Here is a 24,335-nt window from a genome sequence, read left to right as displayed (position 1 = left end):
ATCAAGCAGTCTGCTAGTCATGTCACCCTCATCATTAAAAGGAGCATACACGGGAATGCAAGTCTGTATTTTCTCTACTATTCCACATCTTTCTACATTCAAAGTCTTTTACATCCTAAGGGATATTAAATAAGTTTGATAAAACTTTAGGGAGCTAGGCCCCATAGGAGAACCTAGGGATTTACCATCACCCATATAGGCTGTCTGCTGTTTCCTTAGGCACCCTGCACCTATTAACATGGTTTTCCTCAAATATACTTCATAGAGGACAATTCACCAAAAAAAATTCTGATCTGCTCAGAGCCAAAAATTCATAAGACGTGGGGAGCACAAATGGAAATCTGAGCAGGATGATTGCAGTAGACTGGGAATAACTGCTTATAATTAGGACTTATTTCCTTGTGTGCCTGTCACTGTGTGGTGCAAGTTCTAAAAAATAGTTTAAACATTAATCACTTTTTTACATTTGAACACATCTTTCATCTTAGCTCTTTGAACCATTTTTAAATCTTTTCAAACTCTTTCAAACCTTCAGATCAAAATTAATCTGAATATTTCAAATCAGGAAGGTTCACACACTATTTTTATGTTTTACTGTATATGGGCAAACCACTAAAATCTACTACGTACACTGTTGCTAATGTTTCTTTCAACTGAATTTGTGCTCTATTGATGACCCAAAGTTTGGGTGATGTAGAGAAGGCTTTCTAATCCGCATTGGTTTCCTTTATATTTCTAGGTGCAAATGAAAGTGTTGATTGTAATTCGTAGATCCTCTAGTTACCCTAAAATAGCCAGGTCCTAATTATGTCTACACTGCAATTAGACACCTGTGGCAAGCCCGTGCGAGCTGATTCAGACTCGCGGGGCTTGGGCTAAGGAGTTGTATAATTGCAGCATAGATGTTTGGTCTCGGGTACCCGAGCCTGAAAGTCTACACTGCAATTATACAGCCTATTAGCCTGAGCCCCACAAGCCCGAGTCAGCTGGCATGGGCCAGCTGTGGGTTTTTAACTGCAGCGTAGACATATGCTTGCCGATTGATTCTCCCTTGTGGTACTGCAGTAGTTGTGGTCAACCAAGACATCCAGACTGACAAGACTGCATTCTTCAGGGGCTTCCTTTTCACTTGGGCCTCAGAAGGGGATGATACGTGGGTCAATGGAGAAACTTTTTAGTGGATTAGGCGTTTCTCTTGTAAAAAAAAAAAAAAAAAAGGGATGGGGGAGGGGTGTCATAACTATAAAGGGAAGGGTAACAGCCCTCCTGTGTACAATACTATAAAATCCCTCCTGGCCAGAGACTCCAAAATTCTTTTACCTGTTAAGGGTTAAGAAGCTCAGGTAACCTGGCTGACACCTGACCCAAAGGGCCAATAAGGGGACAAGATGCTTTCAAATCTTGGTGGGGGGAAGGCTTTTTTTTGTGCTCTTTGTTTTGGGGGGAGTTCGCTCTTGGGACTAAGAGGGACCAGACATCAATCCATGTTCTCCAAATCTTTCTGAACAAGTCTCTCATATTTCAAACTTGTAAGTACAGCCAGGCAAGGCGTGTTAGTTTTACCTTTGTTTTCTCAACTTGTAAATGTACTTTTTGCTAGGGTGTTTACCTCTGTTTGCTGTAACTTTGAACCTAAGGCTAGGGAGGGTCCTCTGGGCTCTTTAAGTTTAATGAATTTTAGACTCATATATCCATAGACTTTAAGACCAGAAGGGACCATCATGATCGTCTAGTCTGACCTCTTGCACATTGCAGGCCACAGAACCTTGCCTACCCACTCCTGTAATCAGGGCCGTCCCTAGCTATTTTGGTGCCCTACGCAGCTGCCCAGGCCTCCGCGGGGGGGTGGGAGGGCTGGCTGGCTCCAGGCCTCCGCAGGGGTCGGGGGGAAGGGGGACTGGCCACTTCAGGAAGTGGAGTGACCCGGCCCCAGCCTGCTCTGCTTCCCTAGCTCCCAGGCTTGGGGCGGGGGGGGAACCGCCCCCCAGCACTCGCTGGGGCTGGGTCGCTCTACGTACCGGTGAGTTCAGGCCCGACCGCTTCTGGAGTCCTCAGGGAAGTGGGGGCGGGGCTGAGGTGGAGCAGGAGTAGGGGCCCTAGGGAAGAGCCAGAGCAGGGGCTGGAGCAGCACCCAGCTGCGCAGGGCACTAGGAAATTTGGGGCACCAAATGTCCTGGTGCCCTACGCAGCTGCGTACTTCGCGTATGTGTAAGAATGGCCCTGCCTGTAATAGATCCATAGATCAACTCTGGCTGAGTTACTGAGGTCCTCAAATCAAGATTGAAAGACTTCAAGTTACAGATAATCCACTATTTACACTAGTTTAAACCTACAAATGACCCGTACCCCATGCTGCAGAGGAAGGCAAAAAAAAAAAATCACCCAGGGTCTCTGCCAGTCTCACCTGGGGGAGAAATTCCTTCTCAACTCCAAATATGGCGGTCAGTTGGACCCTGAGCATTTCAGCAAGACCCAGTAGCCAGACACCAGTAAAGAATTCTCTGTTGTAACTCAGAGCCCTCCCTATCTAGTCTCTCGTTACCGGACTTCGGGGATATTTGCTACTAGCAATTGCAGATCAGCTATATACCATTATAGGCAGTCTCATCAGACCATCCCTTCCATAAATTTATCAAGCTCAATCTTGAAGCCAATTAGTTTTTTTTTGCCCCCACTGCTCCCCTTGGAAGACTGTTCCAGAATGTAAAGCACTTTAAGATAGTCATGCAATACATTTAAATAAATGAAATGAAACCTGTTAATGATCTCCTCTTAAAGTCAATCAATGCAGAAGTTCTCAATACTTCTTGAGTTAAAATTTCTAATGTGCTCAAAGCCACTAAACTTGTAGTAGTATTGGCTTACCTTGAAACACTGTGCAGAGATGATGTTCGCAATAAAAGGGCTTTCAGTTGGATATATTTAATCCTTTGCAGCAGAGGCATACATCCATAAATACACTCTTAAAACTGGCCCGATACCAGCTTAATACCTTTTTTAAATTTATCAAGCCTCCGGTTAGGTGCTGGTGTGCAGTGTCTGTGCCTAATGTGTTGGAGAGCTGGAGCAGTTATTGTGAAATGATGCCAAAAAAACATAAAATACTGATTTCAGTTAAAGCTACAACTGACATTTTAAAGATGAATTTTGATGAAATGACAGTTTATAAATGGTTTCAGAGTAGCAGCGTGTTAGTCTGTATCCGCAAAAAGAACAGGAGTACTTGTGGCACCTTAGAGACTAACAAATTTATTTGAGCATAAGCTTTCGTGGGCTACATCCCACTTCTTCGGATGCATCCGATGTAGCCCACGAAAGCTTATGCTCAAATAAATTTGTTAGTCTCTAAGGTGCCACAAGTACTCCTGTTCTTTTTAGTTTATAAATGGGTTCATCTCAATGAGTCCTGGAAAATTTCATATAGGGCAGTGTGTGATTTCTGGTATTTTAAAGACTCAGAATGTGATAAAACTCCTCTTTAATTAATGCTGAATTTTTCTGACCTCTCTCAGAAAGAAGCTATGGGACCAGAAGACAGTTGAGTTTTGATGTAATGTGTTAGAGATGGGCAAGAATCAAACTGCTACAGCCAAATACTCAGAACACTGATGAAGCTCAGATCTCAATCTGAACTTTGTAGCTGGCCTTTGTTTATCTAACAGCCTAATCTGAAGTCTTGATCCAAATCTGAATTTTGTGGCTTAAATTTAGTGTTGTGTATGATTTACACAGAAAAATAGGAGGTGGTAAGTACAGTAATAGTAGTAGTTACAGTTTATATTTTGATTTCTCTTGTCACCTACATGTATTTAGCAGAATATTGTGTGCACACATAAATACATACGGACACACTGTTCTGCCCAGTACATGTAGGTGTCATGAGAAATCTTAAATTACTAGTACACTTACCACCTCCTGTTTTTTGTCTGTCTAGACTGGCAATGGGGTTGGTGGATGGCTGTCTATCTGTTGATTATAATATGCATATTCACTGTTCCTTTCTAATCGTTTATCTATGTTATGAGCATGCACAGTAATTTTGGTGATATTAGCAAGTGATGCTGCTGCAAACGCTACAGACTTACTAAAAAGTTAGCACACATCTGTTTGTCTCTACATGGACTTGAAACAAATATTTTAGTATGGAAGTAAACATTTTGGCACACACACTCACATGTAACATTTGCTTAATTGATGTAAATTCCATGGACATCTTCCTGCCTATACATGATGCTATTCTTTGAGGTAAAGTTTGTTACAGTGACTGAGGTGGAATCTCTTTAAAACTTGGAAAATGTTGGCTGTAGACAGTCCTCATAATATAGTTCAGTAATTCAACCTCATAAGTAGATAGGGAATCGTCAGCCATCTGTGAAAATGAAATTTCAGTGAATGGCCACTATAATATTATAGAAAAATACAATCCAGAATGCTTGTATTTTTTATATTCTTCTGTTTCCTTAAATATTTTTAATTATTAATAGCCAGCTAAAAACTGACAAGTGGAGAAGATTTTATAAGTGAGGTTATTTCTGAACTATACCAACATCTGAAATAACCTTTCTTTTGGCAAGTGTATCAAACTTGCTTGTACAAACAAAAGAATTAGGGGGTTTTGTCTTTGTAGCTGTTACATCTGTATTTGTGATACAGATAAATTTAAACCTTTCACTTAGGCCGTGTCTGCATTAGGAAAATGATTTAGTTTCAATTAAGGGTAGAGCAGGCTTTCTGTAATGTGTCTTTGAAGAAATTGGGAGTGTTAACAGGCATAGGCTACAGTGATTTCTGTAGGCCAGAGACCCAGCTCTCCATTTCTGTTTTACTTGACTTAATCAATTCAGCTGAACACATTGCTCATTTTTTTGAGTAAAGACTGGCGCATAAACCACCACCCCTGCTGAGCCTCTGTCATAACTATAAAGGGAAGGGTAACAGCCCTCCTGTGTACAATACTATAAAATCCCTCCTGGCCAGAGACTCCAAAATCCTTTTACCTGTAAAGGGTTAAGAAGCTCAGGTAACCTGGCTGACACCTGACCCAAAGGACCAATAAGAGGACATGATACTTTCAAATCTTGGTGGGGGGAAGGCTTTTGTTTGTGCTCTTTGTTTTGGGGGAGTTCGCTCTTGGGACTAAGAGGGACAGACATCAATCCAGGCTCTCCAAATCTTTCTGAACAAGTCTCTCATATTTCAAACTTGTAAGTAAACAGCCAGGCAAGGCGTGTTAGTTTTTATCTTTGTTTTCTCAACTTGTAAATGTACCTTTTTGCTAGAGTGTTTATCTCTGTTTGCTGTAACTTTGAACCTAAGGCTAGAGGGCGGTCCTCTGGGCTCTTTAAGTTTGATTACCCTGTAAAGTTATTTTCCATCCTGATTTTACAGAGATGATTTTTACCTTTTTCTTTAATTAAAAGCCTTCTTTTTAAGAACCTGATTGATTTTTCCTTGTTTTTAGATCCAAGGGGTTTGGATCTTGATCCACCAGGAGTTGGTGGGAGAAAGGAGGGGGGATGGTTAATTTCTCCTTGTTTCAAGATCCAAGGGGTTTGGATCTGTATTCACCAGGGAATGGGTGAAGAGTCTCTCAAGGCTACCCAGGGAAGGGAATTAGCACTTTGGGAGTGGTGGCAGCGGACCAGATCTAAGCTGGTAGTTAAGCTTAGAAGTTTCATGCAGGCCCCCACATTTGTACCCTAAAGTTCAGAGTGGGGAAGCAGCCTTGACAGCCTCAAGCAGCTTCACCTGGACCTCCCTGCAGAGCCCCATTTCCCCTGCACCCAGAACCCCCCAACAAGCCCCTGTGCATCCAGATTCCCTACTGAACCACCTGTACCCAGATTGCCCCACAGAGAACACTCTCACCACACATCTGGATCCCCCCACACTAAGCCCCTCCACACTTGGATCCTCCTGGGCTGAGCCTGCCCACCCACACCTGGTACGCCTGGCGCAGAGTGACAGGCCCAGCCCTTGTGCTGTGTCAGGGGCAGGGGCAGCCTCACTGCCAAGTCCCTGTCCGGGGGAGGGGGAGAGTGGCCTGCAGGCTGATCTCCCACCAGTGGCATGTGCTCCCCACTGCCATGCTAGAGCCTTCACATATATATAATGACAAAATTTGCAGAACTTTAAAATACTGTGCACAGAATTTTTATTTTTTTGGAACAGAATTCCCTCAGTAATAGCAGGAAGCCCTCTATAGGAAGGTGGTGGTCTGCCAAATGGAACCATTTCTCACTGTGTTGCCAGAAGCATTGTTTGCTTCTGCAGGAGGCTGGGATTTTTTGTATTACAGACTGTCCATCAGTTGGCGGAGTACATTTAGCAACAATTAATGCCTTCCCTCGTCTGGTGGAGAACTGCTCGGTTTTCCCAAGTACTACAATAGGCATAGTTTTAAAAGGCATCATCAGAATGTTTCTGCCAATATCAAAATCTATGCCAGTTTGGGACCTAAACCTGGTGCTGTTCATGCTCATGAACCCACTATTTAAGCCCTTGACCACCTACTCCCTCTGCAGTTATCGATGAAGGTAGCCTTCCTCATGACTGTATCCTCTGCCAGGGGAGTAGGTGAGCTTGGGGCCCTTATGGTGGACCGGCCTTATTCAGTCTTTTGCAGGGACAAAGTATCCCAGAGATTGAACCCCAAGTTTATCCCCAAGGTTCCCTGTGACTTTAACTTGAACCAGACAGTTCACCTACCTGTCTTTTTACCTGAAACCTCACAAGAATAGGGAAGTCAAGAAACCCCACTTACTGGCTGTATGCAGAGCTTTAGTTTTTCCCTAGGCAGGGCAAGGCCCTTTAGAATGTCTCCAAGGTTATTTGTCTCCACAGCAGAGAGGATGAAAGGAAAAGTCATGTCTTCCCAAGGACTCTCAAAATGGCTTTCCAGTTGCATCCTCCTCTGCTATGTGATGGCAGAAGCTCCTCCTCCTCAGTCCATCAGGGTTCATTCTACCAGAGCTCAGGCTGCCTCAGTGCCTTGCAAGGAATCAGACTTCTGCAGATTTGTAGAACTGTACTTTAGGGCTCCATTCACATGTTTACCAGGCAATATTCCCTCATTCAAGTCTCAGAGAAGGATACTTCCTTTGGCTCAGAGATCCTGCAAACTGTGGTACAGAGATCTTCCTCACACCCACCTCCTTGATGAACGTTTCTTGGGACCAGCCCTCCGAGAAGAAAGGAAGGCCACTTGCTTTAGAGTAACTGTAATTCTTTGGCATGTGTGGTCCCTGTAAGTATTCATGACCCGCCATCCTTCCCCACTGTTTTGGATATTTATTCGATTCATGGTAGAGTGGAACTGGAGATTCAGGTGGTCAGCGCTGCCCCTTATGCCCTCAGTTTGGAGCATGAGGTGTAGGGTATAGGCATGGACCAGCAGACACTGCTATTGAAGAATTTCTGGTGCCATGCACACAGAACACATGCACACCCATGGTGACCATGCATTTCAAAGAACTCCTGTCACTATATGTACGGTAAATGACTTTTCTTTTCCAGGGACAGTGGAGGATGCACTGTAACCCTTCCCTCACCTCTGCCCCAGCTGTGGTGTCTTCATGCTGCTCCAGCAGCTGCATGTTTGTGCTGGTGATGATGCTTGAAAAATGAGTGTGTGTGTGTGTGTGTAATGTTGCATGTGTTGAGATGTCTACAGCACCCCTGAAATTGTGGTCTGTTAAGAGACAGGTTTTACAAACTATAAGAGCAGGAGAAAAGTTTTCATTACGAATTGTTTGTGAATACTCATAAAAACCCTTTAAAAATAGTCTGCTTGCAACCTATATACTGAAACGTGCTAATGCATGAGACACAGATGTAACTGATGAACTATTAGGAAAATGTGACACTGAGTGCGTTATACTTATTGTCTAAGAATAGGAAGGTGCAGAAAGTAATCAAACTGCACAAATACTGAAAAGTAAATAAGGTCTTAAAATTCTTTCAATTTTAATAATTGAAGGTGCTGTCACTACTGTGTAAGAAAATGTAACAATTTTAACTTGTGTTCCTTAACTTTATTTAGCTTCTAAATATTGTTGAGGCTTCATCTTTTCTCAGATATTCAAGGTCAGAATGTGACTTGGTTAAACGTTATCTCAATAAAAATAGCACAACATGCTTTAAACCTTCAAAGCATGAATTAATTCTGTGAGATAGGTATTATTAGTATTATGATTATTATTATCACCATTTTTACAATTGGGGAAAGCTGAGCTGCAGAGTTCATATTCATCATTATGTTCCTATTACGCCTCTTGCGTTTAGGGCAGTGACGAAGCTCCTCCACTCCTGTCTGTTTCTGGCAAGTCTTTCAATGGTTCCCCAGCTGTGCCCCAGGTTTTTCAGCTCGGCTTCCACAGCTCTTCGCCATGTTGTTTTCGGGCGGCCTCATTTTCGCTTGCCCTCCGGTGTCCATCTTATTGCTACTCTGGTGATGGAATCAGTTTCCATCCGAAGCACATGACCGATCCATCTCCAACACCTCCTGGCAATGATGGTGCTCAGATCCTCTTGGCTGCACTGTGTCAATAGATCTTGGTTTGAGATTGTTCTGGGCCAAAAGATACGGAGGATTTTTCTGAGGCAGGTTGTATGGAATGAAGACAGTCTGGACATGTCATACGTTCTCACTCCCCAGCATTATGCACTATAAAGTAGTGTTGAAAGTACACGATGATTTCCAGACTGTATTTACGCTCCTGAAGGTGTTCCTGGCTTTATTGATTTTGTTCTGGATGTCCTGGCTTGTTCCACCATCCTGGTTGGTGGTGCTGCCCAAGAATGTAAATGTTTCTACATTGGTGAGAACATAATCATCTATCCGGACTGGTGATGGTGAGGCAATATTAAAGGTCATGATATCTGTCTTATTGCGATTGATTTTCAGTCCAATTTGCTGGCTGAATGCGTTGAATCGAGTTGTTTTTTCTTGTATGTGGTATTGGATATGTGATAGGAGAGCAACATCATTTGCGAAGTCCAGGTCTTCAAGGGATGAGAAGAGTGTCCATTTAATGCCTCTTGGCATGTCTTCTGTTGTACACCGCATTACCCAGTCGATGGCAGTGTTGAAGAGGATTGCAGACATGACACACTCCTGACATACTCCTGTTTTGACTTCAAAACTGAGCTCACTGTGATCAACACTGCATGTAAAGTTGAAATAAAAGCTTTTGATGACGTTGATTATACGGAAAGGAATTCCATATGCCTGCAGAATGCGCCATAGGCTGGTCCTGTGAATGCTGTCAAAAGCCTTCTCAAAGTCTATGAAATGTATGTAGAGTTGCCGTTGCCATTCTAAGCACTGTTCTATTATGTTTCGTAGAGTGAAGATCTGGTCTATGCATCCATGCCCTTTCCGAAAACCAGCTTGTTCTTTTCTGAGAACGCTATCAACTGCTTCTGATATATGCTGGACTATGATCTTACACAGTACTTTGCTTGGCACAGATAAAAGTGTGATACCACACCAGTTATTACAATCACGGAGAGTTCCTTTCTTTGGTTTCTTCACTATAATCCCATTGGTCCACTCATCTGGCACTTCTTCCCTTTCCCAGACTGATGTAAATAGAGGGGATAGATGTTGCTAATTTAAGATTTACCTTGAACAATTCTGCATTCAAGTTATCTTTGCCAGGAGCTTTCTCATTTTTTTTAAGGATTTGATGGCTTGAAAGATCTCTTCCTTAGTTGGGGTGTCTGTGTTGATATCAAGTTCTTCTTCTGCCTCGTGGATGATTGCTTCTTCTTTAGGTGGCTCCCTGTTCAGCAATTCTTTGAAATGCTCTGTCCAGCGCATTTCTTGTTTTTTCACGGTTGTTAGTAGGTGTCCTTGTTTGTTCCTGATGAGTGTTTGTTGGTGTCTGCCGTTTACCACTGATAAGCCATGTCATTTTGTAGACGGTTCCTTGTTCACCACAAGCAGCTGCATCCTCTGCTTGTGTTGCCAGATTATCAATATAATGCCATTTGTCCGCTCTCACAAGGCATTTGACCTCCCGGTGTGCCTTGCTATACTGCTCGTGGTATTCATTCTTCAGTTTCTGGGATTTTGTGTCTAAAACTTTTTTCTTCAGGGCTCATCTGGTTTCTATGGCGTTCCCTGTGCTGGGTGTAATCCACTCCTTCCTTCTCTTCTGCCTGTAGCCTAGACAGGCTTCACTGCTCTGTTTATAAATTGCTGTTACTTTGTCCCACTTCTTGTTGATCTCTTCATCTGCATTCCCTCCTCTTCATCAAGGTCTGCAAGTGCTTGAAACCTTTTCTTTAACTGCAGAACGAAGGCTTTCTGTATTTCAAGGGACTTTAGCTTGTCAATATCATAACGTCTATGACCCTTGTTTGGTCGACCCACACTTCTCAGTTTTAGCTTGATGGAGGCTGCCACAAGGTGGTGGTCGCTGCCAACATCTGCACCTCTTCTCACTTTCACATCTGTCAGTGAGTGTCGCCATTTGCCATTGATCATGATATGGTCAATCTGGTTCTTATCTCTGCCATTTGGAGAACACCATGACAGGTTGTGAATTTCATGATGTTCAAATAGGGTTCCGCCGATGACTGGGTCATTCATATTGCAGAAGTCAACAAGCCTTTCTCAGTTTTCATTCATTGTGCCACACCGATGTCTTCCCATTGCTCTGTCATTGTTTGTGTTGTCCTTACCGACCTTGGCATTCAGGTCTCTCATGACAATAGTTAGGTCGTAGCGTGGTACTCTCTCTAACTCCGCCTGTAGTGTAAGGTAGAATTTGTCCTTTCCTTCTTCATCACTGTCATTTGTCGGAGCATAGCACTGAATCAGGGTGATATTATTATGTTTCTCTTTCAGTCTGGGTCTCATAAGTCTGCTGCTGATTAATTTCCATTCAAGCAGGGAATGCTCCACTCCCTTCTTCAAAAGGATGGCAACACCCTCATAGTATTGTCCATCATCCCGTCCAGAAAACAGCAAAGTTTCTCCCGAGGCTGTTGTTAATCTTCCTGATCCCGTCCATCTCCTCTCGCTGACACCCAGGATGTGTAAGCTGTAGCGTCTCATCTCTGCTGTGACCTGAGCTAACGTCCCTGTTTCGTACATTGTCCATACGTTCCAAAAAACAAGTTTGTTTTTTGTCTTGGTGTTGAGCACTTCAGTCTTCATGCCAGTGTCTTCCTTTCGGCTTTCACCACTGGCATTCATACAGGTCATTGACTCCTGAAGGCCATCACACACAGTAATGGTCAATTTCTCCGTCACGGTTTCCGTAACATATTTTGTTTTTTACGGGATAGGTTGTTAGCCCTGTGCCTAACCCCCAACCTGGAGGACCCGGGTATCTGTTTTGTCCGGCCCCTCCCCCACAGACCAATCCGGCATGTTTGAACCTCCCAGGAGCAAAAAGCCCCCACCGACACAGACTCTGGGGATCGTTAGAGCACGCAAGCTGCCCCGCCACGACAAAGCATGGACACCAGAGGACAAGAGCTGCAGAGTTATTTGCCATTTATCATCCAGTAAATTGCTACCAGCCAAGGTTAACTCAGGAGTTCATGGCTCTAAGTCCTATACTCAGGCACCTAAAGTTCATGTGTAATCCTGTGTTTAGGATATATTTATATTCAAGTAGGTCTGTTCAAAATAGCTTCCTTAATTTCTATGAAACTTGCACTGGATTGTAAGGCTCTGAAATTGTATGTTATATGTGATCTTTTGCTGACATAATTTTGTTATGTCAGCAAAAGATTAATACTAACTAGACTGTCCTATTATTCTTTAAAAAGCTTTTAGCTCTGGTTTTGTTTTAATTTCTTTCCACATAAAATCTACAGCTCCCTCTGAATCTTAAATTTGAACTACATTTAAAGAGAATGCAAAATGAACACAAGGAAGGCCACCACTAATTCTTAGAAGCTACAAGACTTGCTTCCTTATCTGTTTGAACAGACAAATTTAACAGTGAAATTGTTCGTTCTGTGCTTAGACGTTCTTTTGCTTCCATTTCCCTGTAAAATGAGCTGTTTATATTGCCTCTCTGGTACTAGGAAGATGTAAAGAGGGTTGTTGCTATGGCTTAGCCATTGTGTCGATACCACTCTGCTCATTTATTAAGGAAATAACACAGACAGGTTAAACAAACTAATTCTGTTAGCTCCACTGTTTGCTGTTTACCTGAATAGATCTGCTGAACCTACAGTCCTTTCTGTGTAACTAGCCCTGATGATTATTTCTCTCATTCATTATTATCAGGCCCACTAGGAAAAAAAAACAGGGGTGTGGCATGCCTATTATAGAAAAAAATAAGAATATCTCTAACTGCTGTGGGAAACTGTAATGTGTATAGAGACTGGCACTAGGTGCCAAACCACAATAGCCCTGTAAACCCTGCAGCCCCTGGGTTTTGCTGCATATTTTTCCCCTGTAGACAATACCGCAGAATCAAAGAAGTTTGACACTTTTTATTATTTTTCTGTCCTCATTATAATTTAGAGTCCTTCTCAATTTAATCATCTGAAAATTTTACTAACATACTGAATGCATTTTTCCAGATCACAGGTAGCAATCTTTATGATAACCCATTAGACACTGCTTCCTCACTGCTTCCTATATTTTACCTATTATTACTAATTTTTACTGCTTATATTATACCCAGTATGGTTCATACCGTGTTTTGGGGAGTGACTGGGGTTAAAACCGTAGAAATAGAAGAGTTTAGAATTACTTTTTTTCCCAAAAGTTTTAGATGAGTGAATTATCAGTGAAATTAAAATTAAGTCAAATAATTTCCTTTACTGTATAATTCAATTAGAAAAATGCAATGGCATATTGTGTTTTATAGAAGTCTGCTCCCAAATAAACCTGAGGTCAGGATCGATCAATATTTATAACCCATTTGTAATTTTCAGTAAACAGACAGCCCCACATCAGACAATGCAGGAAAAAAAAATTGAGTTGCCCTGAAGTGTGTGTCATAGATATAACTTGGCAGATATTAAGAGGAATTGGATCTTAATAAAGAAGGCCAGCCTACCATTTTTTTACAGATTATCTGTAGAGCAGATCATTGGTGCCAGCTCTGTTATCTCAGTTTCCGTAATGGGATAAAGAACATGGTTTTCCTTAATGAAGTCCTTATTTATGTAGATCAGCAGAGGGTTTTGCAGAAATGGGATTAATTATATTCCTTAAGTGGGTGGGTTTGGTTTTTAAAAGGTTCTGGCAGCATCAGGCATATCAATATCCTGCATTATATTTTTTTAAATGCCCTTTCAGTTACCATCAATGTTTGGTTTTTTGTTTCTTTCTGTAGATTCTGGGATTTTTCCAAGCCTAACCCCTTGCTGGAGACTGTGGAGCATCATACAGAGTTTACATGTGGACTAGATTTAAGCCTTCACAACCATGGTCAGGTAACAGATTAGATGATTTTATGTTTCACTTGTCTATTACAGCCAATACAATCACAGCTGAGTTGCAGACTCCATCATGAGCAGCAGCCATCGGTTTGTAGAATGCCTCAGGCAAAGGATCTGGCTGAATGCAGGTTAAAATAAAACACATGTAGTTCCATTTTTATTTGAGAAATGATTACTTGTCTGTAAATGGGGGCCTGGGAAGAAGTTGCAAAAGCAGACAGAGTTGAAATCCATATTGATTGCAAGTGGAAGCAAAAATTACTTTGATTTGGTAACGAGAGTACTAGAGAAGGTGCCAAGTTCAGATCTAGGGTTCAGACCTGCTTAGAGATGGGCCAATCATTAAATATTAGAATACTAGAACTGAACTTCTCCAAAGTTCAAGAATGCTTGGATGTTGCCTTTTGCTTTAAGCCCACCTCTAGAGGAGACCAAATACATTATTTTAATTATAGAAATCCCAAACTTTAATGTCCTGGGGGATGAGATTTAGTAAATTAAGGCTAATCATTTGAGTATTGATTGTCCTGGGATTACTTGAGAGTCTACATCTGTGTAATAGTTTAGCAGCTAGAGTAAAGCCAAGTAAATTCACCCTTTGGCAGTGGATAATATATACATACAGATGGCATTACATTTAAGTGCTTCTGAGTTTGTGCAACAGAAAAAGGGAAGTGATGGCTTATAGGTGACTCATATGCTTTGTATGTATTTGGTTTTAATCTATCGTGTGACATCCAGCTATCATAGCAGTGAATGCTGTAAAAATGCTGAAATAAAGAAATATGTATAATGTAGTCAAAATATGACTAAGAAGTAATTGAAATAAATCTTTGAAATGCACACGCAGAGAATCTCAGTGGCTTCCAGTTTGAATATCTGTTGCCTCTCTCTAGCTTCCACTTTGAGCCTTTTCTTAATAATCTAAAGATTTGGAATGTGTATCTAAGAGCAATACTATTAGTACAGTTGTAGTTGTTTAAGCCAAGAGAGTGGGTGAGCTGTAGTGCAAATTGTATGAATCCGTTTGCTTTGTCAGAAACATTAAAGATACAGGGTTTATTTAACCAGACATGATTGGATTTTTTTACCCCCAGGTTGTAATTAGATCTCTCAGTGCTGAAATAATTGAAACCTGATTCTGTTTACTGTACAGCTGAGGCAGGTACAGCATGTTGCCTACCGTGCACAAATCAAATCAAAATGGTATTCTGATATATAATAAACATTATTTCTCCCAATATCCAAAATATGCTAGACCAAACAGTGAGCTGTTATTACCCTGTACAGATGTCTAGGTCATCTAACTTCAAATAACTTTTTTAGATCCTAGTAGGGGAAGGCTCATGGGTAATTGAGAGAAATATGCAAGATGAACAAATAGAATTTCCCCTTAGGCTCAGACTACACTAGGTTTTTACTTTTTGTTTACAAACTGTGTTTAAACATCCCTCCAACTAAAACAGCTTCTGACATGGTGTGGGCAGCTAGTGTCAGGGCAGGTCTACACTTAAGAAACTGCACCGCTGCAGCATTTTCCGGCGGCGTAGTTAATCCACCTCTGCGAGAGGCGGTAGCTATATTGATGGGAGAAGCCCTTCCATGGACAATGATGTAGTGATATCTATGTATGTTTGTAGCATAGACCTGGCCTCAGTGAGGCCAAATGGTTTTAAATGTTTAAAAACCCATGAAAAGATTGGGTAGGGACTTTTATCATAGGGCCTCTTTCCCATACAATACTGTCCTTCCCTAGTTTTTTTCTGCTCATAGTCCTAGGGCTCTTTTGAGGCTCACCTGGGTATATATTTAGACACCACTTAAAGGAAAGTGTTCTTTAGACTTGAATTCAGACTACACCGTGGAATCACCTATGGCTGTTCCAAAACTCAACAAAAACATAGTAGCAAATTGAGTGGCTGTGTCATTTGTCTATACAGAGTTCAATGGGTCTGGCTTCAGAGGAGGCCTTCTGGCATATTCTATTCTAGAGTGGGACTTCATTGTTGAATACCCGTGCACAGGGTGAATTTCACCTATAATGAATAGTAGTACTATACATAATGGAAATAAGGCACATCCTACAACCATATCATGTTCCAACTCATATCATATGGTCCCTCTCTTCTTCTTTGGTTGGTTTTTGTATTGTGATAGCTCTTAGGAGCTCTTGTGATGAACCACGATCCCATTGTGCAAGGTGCTATACAAAAACAGACTGAAAAGACAGTGGTGAGCCCATCTGAACTAGCTAAGGGATGTGCCAAATGTCATTTTGTTGGGGTAGATTGTGCCAAGGCAGTTGAACAGTTGAGCTTGGGGCAGGTTATATCAACTAACAGGGGAGGTTCACACTATGTAAGCCTTTCAAAGAAGTAGCTGTTGCCACCAGGGAAGTAATCTTAAAACTTGTTAGGGGGCAGCTTGATTGAAAATCAACAAAATTTTGTGTTTTGCAATTTGAGCGGGACACTGCGATCATGAATTAGTGTTTAATCCACTCTTATTTGTGTGACTCAGAAAATAGCCACAAATAGCAAAATTTAAAAGTACAGCTACATTGAACATCCACTTCATCTTGTGATGACACTGAAATTATTTCTACAGGAGTATGAAGAAATAAGAGGAATATTACTTTGCATATCATAAATTGCATGAAATTGTGGACTTTTGTTGTTCTAAAGCTGCCTAATGCTCAAGGCAAACATGAGAAAAATGAAAGCCCTGGATTTGTTTGAAAGCCTTTCTTCATTTCCATGCCTACTTATCAGGTCCGCTCTGCACACCACAGAGAGCACCCGGTGCTGTGTGTAAATGAATGCTTTCTATTGAGCAGGTTCTTTCTTTGGCGGCTGTCTGAGAACAGGATGAGGATTTTAAAAGGGTTTTGGGGGGGAATCCCTTCAGCTTCTCTTTACTGGATCTGTGAACTATGAGCTGCAATTAGTTTCCAAAATTGCAGTCCTGTGTGATTTTTAAAAGAACAATGGTGGTAACCATTTTCAAGCACTGATTACAGGAAGAATGTATTAAACATATTTGACAGCAACATATCAAATCAGAACAGGCTGTTTACAATGTACAGTGCTGAAAAGTACAACCTGGGGATTAAAAATGAATATGAAGAGGAATAAAAACACAATACTCCAATTTGATTTGTCATCTAAATGCCAGGATCAGGCCTGGAATTTAAAATAGCTTGCATGCAACAGGGCATACAGTGTACATGCTTGATTTGCATACTTGTTTATTATGGTTGCATGAATAATCATTGTAATTCTGTATACAAAAGGATAGATGTCAAGTGGCCACTTGTACTGACAATTATGCATTTGTGCAATTCTAAGAGGTGTGGGAGCCAGATTCTCTTGTTTACTCCAGACCTTTTGTGCTGCTGCATTTCCACAGTTGTGGATTTCCCCGACACAGGTCAGGTGACACAGATCTGGTTCCTCTTCCACCCACTCAGTACCTGACATAAGGAGTGTATCAAGATTGAGAGGTACATGGTCAGAGTGCTGCTGTGCTCCAGCTAGAATGTGGCTGCTTAAAAGCCATAGCTAGCCTATGTTGATTATGCCTAGCGGTCTGGCGAAGAATCTGGGCTTGGGTCTGAAAACCTTTCAGCTGAATGGGGACACTGTTGATCACGTGACACAGAGTAGTGGTTTTTCCTTGTGTTCATTTTCTTTCCTTCATCCCTCAGGCTGTTGTGCACTATACTACACACCAGCTGGCTGCATAGGTGCCGCCCTTCTCTCCAGAAAAGGGATTGCATTTCAGTGGGATTGTTTGCTTATAATTTGTGAAGTGCTCTGGGCTCCTGCATAAAGGGCGCTATACAAATAATATTTTGCATTGTTCTGTAAATGTCTTCTAATTTGTGGGACTTGAGGTGCAATATTTAATTTAAAAAAAAAATCAGAACAAATTAGAACATTTGTGGAAGTGACATTGTCAGGTTAAAACAAGCAGGCCCAAGTCATGAAGGCGAAAAGGCATGTGACAGCAGGGTGCAAAGGGAGCAGCAAGGTCAGAGGAATGGGCATATGAAATGGGAAGCAGGTAGATATGAGAACTGGAGATATAGAATAGTATTTTTTAAGCATTTATGAAAATGTTACCCATATTCATGTGGTGAATTGTGGGTGCTTCTAGGAGTTTGAATTTCATATGGAAAGAGAGTCAATGAAGGGGTCAGAGAGGAACTGGCATGGTCAGAGTGGCACAGAGAAGTTCTGATCCATTTTAAAAGAAGTCTTCGAAGAAAAAGAGAACCCTCCCTACCCCCTGTGCAAATACTCCCTTTGTCATCTCTATCAGACAGTGGAAGGCTCAGCCACCACCAAGTTTCTCCCCTTTGCCAATGAGAGAATGGATGGGAAAGCCCTCTGCCAAATATAGCTATCTATAATACACAATCCAGGGTATCTTTGGCTCTGTGTATGTTGTTATATGTGTCTTACTCTAATCTCTCTTCTCCAAAGAGGGATTGGTTTTTGAGGCAGGCTACAAAATTACTCCCTTTGCACTGGCCTATATATAAAGTGGGCTCCATTATAGCTAGGGAGTGAATATCCAGCCTGAGCTTTGTAATAGTTTCTGTAGAAGGTGGGGTCCATGTAGCTTGTTAGGATTGCCACGCTGTTTTTGTTTTTAAACTCCTGCAACTTTCTGTGGATGCGCATGCAGCTTGATGGTCAACTCCTCACAATGAAAAGAGACCTGCTTATTTTGTTCTGTCTTTCACTGGCAACAATATCTGAATGATGCTTACTCTCAGGGGCATAAGGCAGTTTAATGTATGTGATGGTGATACAGTTCTTTGCTGTCTTAGATGGCACTGACCCTCTGCAATAAGAGCATATAATAGTTTCCCTCAAACATTGCCCCGTATCTGTATAGTTATAAGGATTTCAAGGTCCCTGTAAATTCCACCATAAATGCAGTTTTATTGATAACTTCACTGAGGAACAACCCCAAAATGTAGGTCAGTACCCCGCACTGGCAACGAATAAAGGCCATTGGAGGCTGCAAGTCTAACCTTTTTGCTCACTGTGTCATGGATGACATAGAGTAGAGGTTTCCCCTGGTGTCCATTTCCTTTCCTCCATCCCCCAGACTGTTGTGTAGGTACAAGTTGTCTGAATGGGTTACTCTCTCCATTCCAAAGCGTATTTCAGTGGGATTGTTTGCAAGTGGCCTCCCTACCAGCCACTCAGAATGGTTGCTAACAGCCACGTTCAAGTGTTTCAGTACTTATGGATGGCTGAATAATGGCTCTTTTGTAGAAAGAAGGTCATTTTTTAGGACCAAATATGAATGTAAACGGTGTCTTCAGTGGAGATGCTGTATTAGGTGTTCTGTTTGTATTTACACGAATCCTACTCTGGTCAGAGGCATTAACTAACTGTTATAAAGCTGGAATTGTGTATTGTGGAAATTTTACTGGAAGATGCATAAACTTCCTTTGCTCCTTTTTTTTCGTTTGATTGGTTTTGGGGTATTTTTGTGTCTTGTTTGTTCTTTCTTTGTACACATAAGTTGTGGAATTTAGATGTTCCACATGACTGTTGAAGCTATCATGCCCCTAGAACGGGTGGGCAAACTTTGTGGCCCGAGGGCCACATCTGGGTATGGAAATTATATGGCAGGCCACGAATGCTCATGAAATTGGGGGTTGGGGTGTGGGTGGGGGGGTGAGGGCTGCAGCTGGCAGGGTGGGCTCTGGGGTGCAGGAGGGTGGGACTGGGGGGTTCGGAGGGCGGGAGGGGGATCAGGGCAGGGGCTTGGGGCACTGGAGGGGGTCAGGGCGCAGGCTCTGGACGGTGCTTACCTCAAGCAGCTCCTTGAAGCAGTGGCATGTCCCCCCTCCAGCTCCTATGCGGAGGCGCGGCCAGGCAGCTCTGCGCACCGCCCCGTCCGCAGGCTCTGCTCCTGCAGCTCTCATTGGCCTTGGTTCCCGGCCAATGGGAGCTGCAGGGATGGCGCTTGGTGCGGGGGCAGCATGCGGAGCCCCCTGGCTGCCCCTACACATAGGAGCTGGAGGTGGGACATGCTACTGCTGCTTTCGGGAGCTGTGCAGAGCGGGGCAAGCCCTAGACCCTGCTCCCCGGCAGGAGCTTGAGGGCCGGATTAAACGTCTGAAGGGCCAGATGCGGGCCCTGGGCTGTAGTTTGCCCACCCCTGGCCTAGAAACCTTTCACTGACTATATCTTTCCTCCCTCTTATGGCCGTTCTCAGCCACTTCTTTATACCTCTCAAGGCATTCCAGGTAAAGTTTTACAGTTTGAAATGCCTTGAGAGAAAAAGATCCCATTTTTTGTTTTAATTTGTGCATGGATTTCTTGGCTGGCTTTCTTAGTTGTTATGAATGTTATTGGTGAATCCCTTTGTAGGCCTTTGCAAACATCCCTTTTGTTTGGGTAAAATTCATCCTTGTGCATAAGGAACCAGTGCAAGGCAAGACCTTATGTGCAACTTGCCCCTCCACACACACACCAGGCTGCTAAAATGAGACTTAAGTGGTACATAGGCCTTGAGCTGGCCCTCTGACAAGGGTAAATTTCACCCTTTGTCATTTCCTATTTTTAAAAATTCTTGGTACACCGCTACCTCGATATAACACGAATTCGGCTATAACGCGGTAACGCAGTGCTCCGGGGCGGGAGGGGCTGCGCACTCCGGTGGATCAAAGCATGTTCAATATAACGCGGTTTCACCTATAACGTGGTAAGATTTTTTGGCTCCCGAGGACAGCATTATATCGAGGTAGAGGTGTATTTTTAAACTGTCCCAGTATAGGTAGTCTTTCACCTGTGAAGTGGAAGGGTTAATATCAGTACATTAGACCTGAGTTTTGTGAAAACTATAGTTGCTACAGCCTTAATAAAGTTCTGTGAAAGCTATAATGTCACTATACTGGAAGGGATTATCATATCAGCAGTCAAATATTTTCATCTCTTTGATTTTAAAGTGTTATGAAAAGTGATTTCACGGATCACCTTCTTCTTCAACAGATTTTTCACCTTGTATGTGTGTTCAGAGTCATCTGATTTAGTGACTTAAAAGCTCTGACTGCTTTTTACTTTGGTTAACCATGCTGAGCCAACACAGCAGAGAGCAAGCTGGCTTCTGATTCTTTAGCAGAACTGTTTGCTTAGTTCCAGTGAGTTATACCTGTGCAACTTGATGGAAGACAAACAGGGTTTCCTGAAGAGACTATTTGGCCTGTACAACTGTTAATTACTGGTGATTATTTAAAAAAAAAATGAAACCTTACTTGACTCTTAGATACAAAGATGGAGATTGCAGGGCTGGTGTTTAGGAAGCATGTTGTTTTGCTTGTAAACTGAATATATTTCATATGGAGTCACCGAGAAACAATAAACACGGACTCCCCACAGTGCCACTTTTAGAGTGTCATATGTCAGCATAGAATGGCAAATTAAAGTTTGGATTAAACCTTTCCACAACACTGCATTGATTTTATCAGTAACTAAAGGATGGACTTGGTGTTCTTTAAAATAGCTCTCTAAAGATTCCTTTCTTTAAGCTATCTAACTTTGCGAGAGTGCATCCATTGCTGAAAATAGTTTTGAAAGCCCTCTGCACTTCACTGCCAGACTTGTCTTTCAGACCTGCAACTCAGGCAAATTTAGACAGCATATCCTTCACCAGTAAGATGTAATAACTGTTGTGCTTAGAGGATTGTTTCAAGTCTACAAAATCAGCTCCCTGTTACATATTCCATATCAGATCAACAAAACAACTGCCTTCTATCTTTTGAAATAGATCCTAGCCAGTTTGTATAACGTTCCAGAGACTTGATCATGAAGCTAGTCAGTTCCTGTTTTCAGCTCAGCGCTTTGTGACACTTTTTAATGGTCTGAAAAACAGGAGCAATGCCCCCTCCAAATCTCTTCCCTTCTTGGGAGAGTAATACATTTCTTTAGCAATGTCTGGGACATTGCTATTTCTGGTCAGTATATATAATTTGAATCCAGATCTATGTAAGAACTTCTGGCCAGTTTTTTATTCCGTATTCATCACAAATGATTATACAAATTAGAAACAATGTGTAGTTTGAAAAAGACCACACACAAACTAGAATGCTTGCAAATGAATTTTTTAAAATTTTTTTTTTAATTTTTATTTTTTTACAAAATTACAATATGCACCTCTCAATTTATGCATGAGGGTAGGGCTCAGTTACAGTTCATCTCTGATGCCTCTTGACCAAACGTAGGGTCACAGTAATGCTTGGGGCTTTCTAATCCAAGATGGAACCCCTTGTTATTTTAAACCAACAGATCCATACCTCAAACCCAGCAGGTTAAGAGCATGGGGGAGAGGGTTAGTGCCACATGGCAAGGAACTCCCTGGTACGTAGCAGTGAGTTTCAGCTTGCCTTACCAGCCCAGTGTACTCCAACTCACTGTTGTCATAACCTGCATCTCAAATGGGTCATGTGAAGTATTGTATGCGAACTGGTGAGACACAGGTGATTAATATCATTGTGAAATTTATATTTTAATGCTGTGTGAGGAATTATGGGTACTCACTAATATTGTGCTTTAAAGTCTGACCAAAGAAAGGGAGAAAAAATGGTTTTCTCTCAGACAAGAGGGAAGACAGCTATCTACCTGTCTCCAGTGCAAATAAAGTTTGGTGGAATCAAAACAATGGAAGACATATAAATCAGCAAGGGGACAGGAAGTCAAGGGGATGAGAAGAACAGCATGAGGTCTTCCTATGTCTGGGGACAAAACAACAAGTTTAGGAAGATATAAGAAGAGAGAAGAAGCTCTCTCTGCATCCATCATTGGACAGACACTAAGGGCCAAAGCTCTTGCAAGCTGAGAAAGATGATCCCTTCATTCAAGGGGGTTGAAGTCTCTCAGAATTGAATATAAGTAAAAACTCAGCTTAGGCAAAGATCTTTCACCTAGGAAGACCAGGGAAACCAGTATTTTGTACTTCTGTGGAAGGGCCTGACTGGGACAATGTTAGCCATATCTGGGGGAAAAAATTGGTAAGAAATCTACCTTGGTCCAAGGCTGTCTTAGCCACTAGAAAGTGTATTTTACTTTTATTTGCTTGTAACCTTTTGCCTTTATCCCTTGTTCTTAAACTCACTTAAACCCTTTTTTTGTTAATAACTTGTTTTACTTTTAATCTAAACCTGCCTAGTGCTATTGAAGTGACTGCTAGCACCGGTTAAAGTAATAAGCTGTGCTTTTGTCTCCTTAAAGGAGCAATGAACCTTATTGCCTCTCTGAGTGTTCCAGGAGAGGGCTGGACACTTCAGGGCAGACAGTTGGGGGGAAATTTGGGACTTAAGAGTATGTCGGGAGTCACCCTGTGTAATGATGTGGTTCTGGTGGGACCCAACTGAGAGTGCCAATTCAGGACAAATTGCTTAGAGTAGGGCAGTTACAGCCCAAGGCTGAGGTTTTTCCACCTCTAAGGCAAACCAAACCAACCAGACAGAGAGGACTTTGATTTTACCCCACTGGCTAACCACAAGTCACACAAGCAATTGCTTTAGACACTCCAGTTTCCTAGTATCACCACCAGTGCCACTCGTTATGGGGACTAATGGTTATGAAAACCAATGCCCCAGTAAAAGAAAAAAGGTTCTCTCGATCCCAAAGGACCAACCCCCAGACCAAATCAGATCTTACCCACAAATCATGCTGTTGCCAATCCTTTAGAATCTAAAATCTAAAGGTTTATTCATAAAAGGAAAAAGATATAGATGAGAGCTAGAATTGATTAAATGGAATCAATTCCATACAGTAATGTCCAAGTTCTTAGTTCAGGCTTGTAGCAGTGATAGAATAAACTGCAGGTTCAAATCAAGTCTCTGGAGTACATCCACAGCTGGGATGGGTCATTCAGTCCTTGGTTCAAAGCTTCAGTGTAGCAAAGTCCCTCCAGAGGTATGAAGCAGGATTGAAGATAAGATGGAGGAGCTGCAGCAGACTTTTATAGTCTCTTGTCATGAGGCCTCTCTTTCTTTGTTCCAAAGACAAGCAATTCGGGCACAGGGCAAGAAAAAACCTTAGAGTTCTGTCCATGGGCATGTTCCTGCATACCTTGCTGAGTCACAAGGTGTATCTGCCTTCTTTCAATGGGTCAGTTGTATAGCTGATGGTCCTTAATGGGCCATCAAGCAGGCTAGGCAGTGCTGATGCCAAATTGTCCGGGGTGTCACCCAGAAGCATAGCATAAGTTTGAAATACAGACAGTATAGAGCCAATATTCATAACTTTAAATACAAAAATGATACATGCACCCAGATAGCATAATCATAACCAGCACATCACAACCTTGTCTTAGACACCTTACCTGACCCCCTTTATACAAGATCTGGTGCCACTACAGGACCTTGGCTGCAACAATGATCCATATGGTCCCAGTTCATGTCAATAACGTCACACTCTGCAAGTAGTATCCAAGGTTGGTAGAGATCAAGGTGTGGCTGTTGTGTTGTAGGCAGGCTGCTAGGGTCCGAGTGTTGAACCAGGACTGCACCGCACACAGATTCAGGAAACTGCATTCCTGTCTGCTGGCTGTTGGTGTCCAGGCTCTGAGCCACGGCACCAGAGCATTTAAGGCACCCAAGGTTACAGGGCAGGTGGTGAAATGACCTTTCACTGGTCTGGGTTACACCCCAAAATGTTAGTGGGTCTTCTGCCTACCGTGATTTACCAAAGGTCAAGGGGAGTTGGAGTGAAGGCAGAAGTGTCACCTACTCCTTGATTCTCATTGTTGAAGAGATGGAATGGGGGTGGGGAGAATCGAGGGCAAAACTTCCTTTCATTCTTGTCCAATTATGGGCTAGAAGAAATGGTCACCTGTCAAAATAAGTAGCAGGACTAATAACCATCTTTATTAGCTTCACCAAACTT

General features: G+C 42.3%; 1 protein-coding gene across 1 annotated transcript in view; it reads left to right on the top strand.

Annotated features, from left to right (window-relative positions):
• PEX7 (peroxisomal biogenesis factor 7) overlaps window positions 1-24,335 on the top strand; it is an 83,842-nt gene that overhangs the window by 49,711 nt on the left and 9,796 nt on the right. The window contains exon 7 of the mRNA XM_026649538.2: window positions 13,314-13,413. Within this exon, the coding sequence (XP_026505323.1) occupies window positions 13,314-13,413 (100 nt within the window). The remainder of the gene's footprint in view (window positions 1-13,313; window positions 13,414-24,335) is intronic.

Source organism: Terrapene carolina, unplaced genomic scaffold, assembly GCF_002925995.2.
Source record: "Terrapene carolina triunguis isolate 2854851 unplaced genomic scaffold, T_m_triunguis-2.0 Scaffold85, whole genome shotgun sequence".
Classification (NCBI taxonomy): domain Eukaryota; kingdom Metazoa; phylum Chordata; order Testudines; family Emydidae; genus Terrapene; species Terrapene triunguis.
Note: the sequence above shows the minus strand (reverse complement) of the source record. Positions and strands in the feature narration are given on the sequence as shown.